Source organism: Scylla paramamosain, chromosome 42, assembly GCF_035594125.1.
Source record: "Scylla paramamosain isolate STU-SP2022 chromosome 42, ASM3559412v1, whole genome shotgun sequence".
In the NCBI taxonomy this organism is placed as follows: Eukaryota; Metazoa; Arthropoda; class Malacostraca; order Decapoda; family Portunidae; genus Scylla; species Scylla paramamosain.
Window position 1 is genome coordinate 4,872,501 of NC_087192.1, and position 7,243 is coordinate 4,879,743.

At 42.1% G+C, this 7,243-nt stretch overlaps 2 protein-coding genes across 4 annotated transcripts in view; both read right to left on the bottom strand.

Moving 5' to 3' along the window:
• The window catches only part of LOC135093176 (L-lactate dehydrogenase-like), a 34,954-nt gene extending 27,723 nt beyond the window's left edge, over window positions 1–7,231 (bottom strand). The window contains exon 1 of one of the 2 annotated variants that reach the window (XM_063992137.1): window positions 7,084–7,231. The gene's annotated coding sequence lies outside the window, so the exon portion shown is untranslated. The remainder of the gene's footprint in view (window positions 1–7,083) is intronic. The other variant, XM_063992133.1, reaches the window with a different exon arrangement.
• On the bottom strand, window positions 4,768–7,065 carry LOC135093178 (nicotinamide riboside kinase 2-like). 2 transcript variants are annotated; one of them, XM_063992142.1, is made up of 2 exons: window positions 5,928–7,065; window positions 4,768–5,757 (listed from the first exon to the last, which is right to left on the bottom strand). In XM_063992142.1, the coding sequence occupies exon 2, from the start codon at window positions 5,730–5,732 to the stop codon at window positions 4,998–5,000; it is 735 nt and encodes a 244-aa protein (XP_063848212.1). In that variant the 5' UTR covers window positions 5,733–5,757; window positions 5,928–7,065; the 3' UTR covers window positions 4,768–4,997. The 2 variants fall into 2 exon arrangements, with proteins under 2 accessions (XP_063848212.1, XP_063848213.1); XM_063992143.1 differs by having other exon boundaries at window positions 5,924–7,065.
• Window positions 7,232–7,243: the final 12 nt, after the last annotated feature.

Sequence of the window (7,243 nt, forward strand, 5' to 3'; positions counted from 1 at the left end):
ACATTTCAGAGCCTCATCTATATTTCTACCTCGAATTTGAATGTTATTCATTAGAACATAACAAAATAAGGGAGGCTGGAAGAAACCATCAGGTCTACACGTGGCACACCCTTTATGGAACATACCTACCTATTTCCACCTATCATCCTTATCCATGAATTTGTTTTATCTTTAAAAGCTCCTTTATGACTAAGGATTAACAACTTAATTATTGAGTCTATTCAGTTCATCTACTACTGTATTTGGGGACCAATTCCTTCCTTTTCTTTCTTTATTTCTTTATTCATTTATTTTGTACTAACTTTATCAATCTTGAATCCATTATGTCTCGCCCCATCCTGATTAATGACGCAGGATCTTAACAAATATCAGGATAGTTTCCCTCGCCGTAATTATTCTGCTTTAGTTATTTGAATTCTAAGATAAACACCAGATTTTATAATAAGGTGAGTTTTGCATTGTACTGCATTGTAATGAAAATAATTGTATTGTTCTTCACTCATTTCTTTCATGTATAAAGCTTTCTCAATAAACTGTCAACCGTTACGATACGATATGGAAGCAAATATTTCAAAGCCTTGTTTATACGTATTTCTATCTCGAATTTGATGGTCAGTCGTTAGCCGGTATATATTTTGACCACATGAGCGAGCAGGCATTCTCTCTCTCTCTCTCTCTCTCTCTCTCTCTCTCTCTTGTAGCAGCCTTAATTAAGCCTTTCACTGCTATAATCTTCCTTTACTAACAATGAGATCAGTGTAAGAAAGTGTTTGCGTGGATACAGGAAGAAAAAAGAGCATAAAGGGATCATATTGTTTCCTTTAGCCTACATTTTTTTTATCAAGCTATAGTGCATAAATAATATGTCCATAAGTTGTTGATGGATATAGAAAATAAAAAAAAATATATTTGTCTAGCAGAGAAAAGGTAAAGCCCTCCGCCAAAAAAAAAAAAAAAGTTATAAAGATATGAATTCAAACGTATTTCACAACGCGGTACTGTACAGAACCTTCTCACTGATAGACGAGGCAACCGCCATACTTACTTTACGTGAGTTATCCTTTGGAACGTCTTGGTTTTCTCTGAGGTGGTGTGACTTGAACCATTCTTTCTGACGAACTAGGGGGTACATTTATGATTCTTCAAGACACAACGTGAAAAGAAAAAAGTATTGGTAATGAGGTACAGAACATGCATCACATAATTTCATGGTCACTTCCTGTACTTGGGTTAATAAATAGCAATTGCACAGCTATGAAGCCTGACAATGTGATGGGTAGAAGCTAAGCACGCGGTAGTTTCCTCACACTTCATCTAACAAATTATCACATATACTGATATAATCATTCTTTAGGATAGACAAACGATCACTAAGCTGTAGAAGAGTATTCCCCGAAAATATTACGATTTCAGTGCGCGTTAGAGACCAGACGGTTAAATACCCACAGTTTTATTACATTTTAATTTCTATTTTTGGTCTTTCCTGTTCAGGGTCGCCACAACAAATCACCGTCTCTACTTTACTCTGTCTTCTGTGTCTTCTATTACACCCATCATCTATTTTGGGACCATATTCTGAAACAACTCTACAACTCCACTGATTTCAAAAGGATCTTGGTGAGTTTTTTTTTTTTTTTTTTATGATTTTTATAAGAGATTCACGAGATTTCCACATTATTAAAAGGAGAAAGTCTTGAGAATCTAGCCAGTCATTTCTGTCGCCTTGGAAAATAGCCGTGGTAAGAGAAGAAAGCGTTATATAATACAGCCTTTACTTCAATGCATCCAGAAATTTTCTCTTTAGTTTTCCCTTCTTTCTCCTCCACCCCTGCCATCCTCCTTCTTACCACATAATCGTCCCTCTGCTATACATGACCAACCATAATCAGGGTATGGTATATAGAATAATTATCCATTGCATATGATTTCAACTTATATATATGTCCAAAGAGGAAATTATCCACAGAGAATGTCCAAAAATTACGAGAAGCGTCTTGAAACTGTCTCAATAACCGGCTCAGATATTACAGTCTCATTTCCTGTAACACGAAACATTGTACCTTTGCTCGTGTGTATCTAGTGCGCACTGCCGTTTCTTCTTCCATAACTTATATAGGATCTCTTATTTCATTTACGCAAGAGGCAAAATTCAACCAGGCAGGATAAGGGCAAGTCTAGTTGATCTTGAAGGAGGTAGAGGTGTGTGTGCTGCCGGACCATCCAAGTGAACTATCGAGAGTGACACACACCAGTAGCAAGCAGGAGAAAGAAAAGGTTAAGCATTCTTTTTGTCTCGATACTGTTATTAAAGAAGAATGACGGCTGGATTATAATGGTTTATGGCGCACTTGTATGTCAGTAATGCACCTTAACCTTCATCTGGGGTGGTCGTGAGAGAAAGAGAGAGAGAGAGAGAGAGAGAGAGAGAGAGAGAGAGAGAGAGAGAGAGAGAGAGAGAGAATGATGGTGATGGGGACGAAGGGAAGGAAAGGGGTTTGTGGTAAAAATGGCATAGCACAGCGAGTAATATGACTATTTACGAGCTGATTTTCACGATTAAAGCAGTAAATATTTGAGATTGAAGGACAAATATGTGCTCTTTTACTTCCTGATTACCTTCCTCAGCTGCATGTTTGCTTATAAAAAAAAAAAAAACATAACTGCAGTTAGATTTATACATTCATTTTTTCTTAATTTACTTTTTAATCCATCTTATAATATTGAACTGTCTCCATAAGAAAACTCATTACAGATTAAACATAATCAGTTCGCAAAATACGAAAGATACGAAACCCTTTAGTTCTACGGCAGCTTCCAAGATAAGTTGTCCTAATTGTTTTACAATGTTATCAAAGCAAAGCTCCTTCACTCCCGCCGTTAAGTGAGTTCGCCCCGTCTGGCGCCTCCCTCCCATGACACACTTCTCGTATCTTTACTTCTGTTTGAAACAAACACTAGGCATGACACACACACACACACACACACACACACACACACACACACGTACAACAGTCACCTTGCTCTAGAAAGTCTAGATATTAACCCTTTCACTGCTGTCTGGCATGTCTTTCCTTAATCATTAACCACTCTTAAGACTTTCCCTTTCTCTACAGCCGCCTCCAAAATGTATACAGCACAGAAATTGTCGAATCTATTCTTTTAATCTTTTTTGCTTGTAGGTGCTCACAAAGATGCAATATATCACTTGTATGCTGCGAATTGTTGCCTGTCGCAGTGAAAGGGTTTGTGCTTCACAAAGCAAAACGCTACGTAATATTTATGGATATTGTAATGGTGCTTGAGAGAGAGAGAGAGAGAGAGAGAGAGAGAGAGAGAGAGAGAGAGAGAGAGAGAGAGAGAGAGAGAGAGAGAGAGAGAGAGAGAGAGAGAGAGATGCGTCAATGAAACAGGTAAACAGGCCAAACAAAATCATGAAATCAACGCTATAGTTTAAAATTTAAAGATAAGTTATTCGCACAATCGATACAAAATTACCATGAAGGCATCTCATTCGCGAAGCTGCACCGATGATCAAATTGCTACAACTCAAATGTATAGTTTAGTTGCAGTAATACCTATAAAACGCAGCCCTTTGTCGACTCAGTCCAGGTGGTAACTAACACAATAGGGGCTGTCACGTCTACCCCATGCACTGCCATCACCAGCAAACACTCACGCCTCATGAACGGCCCTACCAGCACATGTCGATGGGGCTGCTAGAGATGCGCGTGAGACGCACCGAAGACTGGGTGGTGCCCGAGAACTGCACTCTTTCCCAACGGATGATGCGACGTCAAGAATGTTTGGATGCCACTGTGATGTGCGTCTGAGCGTAGAATAGTAACTGTGCATCCCAAGAGTAAGCCACATTGGGAATTTCGTAAAATTAACTAGTGTTTTTGCAATTTTGGTGTAGAACATTGCCAAAAACAAATGAAAGTTTCAGCCTCACTCGCTCGCTCACTGACGACCAAGTGCTATGGCAGCAAGTGTGAGCAGTGGCGCAACCAGTGGGGATCTAATAGGGCCCAGAACCCCAGAAATTTATGTGTAAGTACGAGAATACAATGAAAATAATCTTATACGTCGAATACTTGTTTAATTCAGGGTGTAACATTCGATATGACAAAAAAGTTGAAGAATTGTAAACATATATAATGTTTTTTATAGCTTAGTCTATACAAATTACACACATACGCTTTTTAACTTATTCCCCATCTTGAGTGGGGACCGCGAGACGGCGATATTATAATTTATGCATAGAGTGAAGAGAGGAGGCAGGAAATTATGCAAGAAGGCCAAAAGACAGATATACGAGGTCAACTCATTTATTCAGCCTCTCAGGGCATCAATTTCAGGCGAGGGGTTATGGGAGATGCTTGGCCCACTGGTGACGTTTTTAATGAAAGAAAACGGACAGTGAGAGAGAGAGAGAGAGAGAGAGAGAGAGTAGGCAAGTAGCAGGGGTTACGCGGTCCACCATACCCGTCACACTGAACGTGGCGTGTCTGTGTATGCTGCCGACACATACAAGGTCATGATTAGAGAAGGTCAAGGATGAACTGGTCCATCTTGGCAGCCAAAGTAGCCTTTCATGTATGTCTTAATGACACGCTTTAAGCTTGTTAATTGAGGCTTCTTGACAGCAAGACCACAGCGAGTCGCAGTGCAGGGAGTAGCAGTGACTCCTGAATCACTCCAACCTTACCTCCTGTTTGGTCTCTCTCCTGATGTTCTCAACATCAATCATGTTCTTAGTACGCGTCAAAGAAAGAAACGTATCAACAAACTTGTGTCCACAACAATTGCTTGTTAGTGATGTCACGTGGTTGATATTTGAGTGTTTAGGTGGTATTATCATGTACTTAGTCTTGGTATTGCTGTACAGGATGCCGTGCTGGGCGGCATACATCTGACACAGGTCAATGGAATCCTGCAGGGCCTCTGTTGTCGGTGCTAGCAACACTATGTTCAGCAGTAAAGGACAGGTCGAGCAATCAATTCATCCCCTTCACATTTCTACTCAGCCCAAGCAGTGACTTCGTCTCATCCTCCACCTTCTTTGCAAGGGCGTCTAGCGGCGTGGCACCATCTAGGAAGCATATCTTGTCGGTTCCACCATTGTCTGCAAGCATCGCCAGGTACTCCTCGTACTTAGGCCACACACAGAGGTTGAAGTAGAGGGGAGAGTTTAAGAAGGACGAAGTACGCGGCCTCTGTTTGCCTCTCGCTACACACTGCTCGCGCGTCAGGGTGAGAAAGTAACAGAGATTACACAACGGCGGCACCTCTGGGTGTTCAAAGAGGCGAAACCCATCTAACACCAACACTGCCGGCAGGCTGGAGTTCCTCTGACGGCCCTTAAGGGGAGGTCGAGGCTCCTTCAGGGCGCAGCCTACCACCTGGCTCCTCTCCATCAAATTCTCAGGATCGGCGAGGGTTAAGCTGTTTGGTTCTTCTGCCAGGACACGCCGCAAATCTCTTATCATACGGCTCATATCAATGCTGGCCAGCGTCTCTTTGTTTATGCCGTCCACCGGCTCAGGGGCCGCGGGGTGGGCAGGGTGGCTGTTAGGGAGGATGTACTCGTCCTGGCTGAGGTAGGCTGTAGTGGTGGGGAGACACGAGAGGAGATTCAAGGCCAGCGAGGTCTTCCCTCCTCGCGTCACCCCAGACAACCCCACTACCACCCACCTGCAGTCCGCACTCTGTGCCTCGCCTTCGGCAGACATTGTTAATCTCGTCACTCGGAGCTCACTGTCGAAGATTATTAAAATCCTTTTAGAATATTGTATTGTTGTACTGTGTACGTACCACACATCACTATAACATATGGATAGTGAAGTGAGGACAAAAAATAAATAAATAAATAAATAAAATAAATAAATAAATAGAATAAAATAAAACACAGGAGACGACCTACATACGTATATTAGCCTCGCTGTCGCCTCTGTTACCCTGACAACTGGACACACTGCTGCAGCGTGCAGGACTGGGCAAGTACTGAGACTAATGCCAGTACTAGCTTGACGGTACCGTCACTAACGTCCAAGTACTATAGTATACACCACGTCAGGTGCCAGTGGTTCACTGGGGACTCGCTCGGTGTATCAAGTTGCGAGATAGCACTGAAGAGGTCGAGGTGCCAGCGTTTGGTATTGCCAAACTGAAGTTGTTTAAATCTCTTGCCACCGCTTTTGAGCAACTCAGCTCGAGAAAAAAAAAAAAAATGTAGATGCAAAGTGAAGGAACATTGTGTCGACTGTGAAGGACAGCAGCTGTTCCTTCACTGATAAGTCTTCGCACAGTGGGTCGTGGCGCGCCCCTGAATGGTGCAGCACAGGCCCCGAGCCTCCACACTCAAAGACCATCACGTTCGTCATTGTGGGGAAGCATACGAACGTTGCATTGCCTAGTTTGCTTTTGCAAACTAGGCAATTTTTACGTCTCTGATGTATCAACAGTACGTCTCACAACTATAGCGACAGGCCATCTGTCACTGTTTGTACAACCTTACATGGTCCTCAAATTAATTAGCCAAGTAAGTATAGTGAATTTAGTGAACGAAAAGTGTTCGTGTCTCCTCCAAACTCTTATAGCTATTTCTCAATCGAGAGCAGAGTATAAATAAGGACACAAATAAATTAATTAATTAATGACGATAAATAAATAATAAATGAATATATAAATAAATCCAGATAAAAGCTACAACGAGTTACTCAAACCTCCAGCTGTATCACAAAACATTATGAAACCTAGATTACAGTTTGAAGTTAGCTACACGGTTCTGTGGTCTTGCAACGCATGCACGGCGATTGCCGGCAGATAATGGTGGTCAGCCTTCCTGTCCCTGCTTAACCTGAGAGTGCCTCCCTTACCACTCAGCTGAACCTTTCAGTCTACGTAGCCTCATCATGAGTTGTCAAATTAAGAGCAGCAATATGATGAGGTTAGGTTTAGATTTCGACAGGTTTATCACTTAGTTACACGCCATGGGCCTTAGTGAGTACAGCCTTTGATAAGACTAAGGAATCAAGCTTGGGTGGTGACACTAGCCACCATACAGCAAAAGTTTCTACTCACCACCTTCATAGCTGTTGTCCTTAGGATCACGAGTTAAAAAAAAAAAGTTTAGGCCACGACCTTCATTGATATAGGCATCCAGTACTTAATGACAATGCAAGCGGGCCGAACAGTCTGGCTCGCCACGTTCCCGTCTTTTAGCCTGTCTGCCTTATCGTTA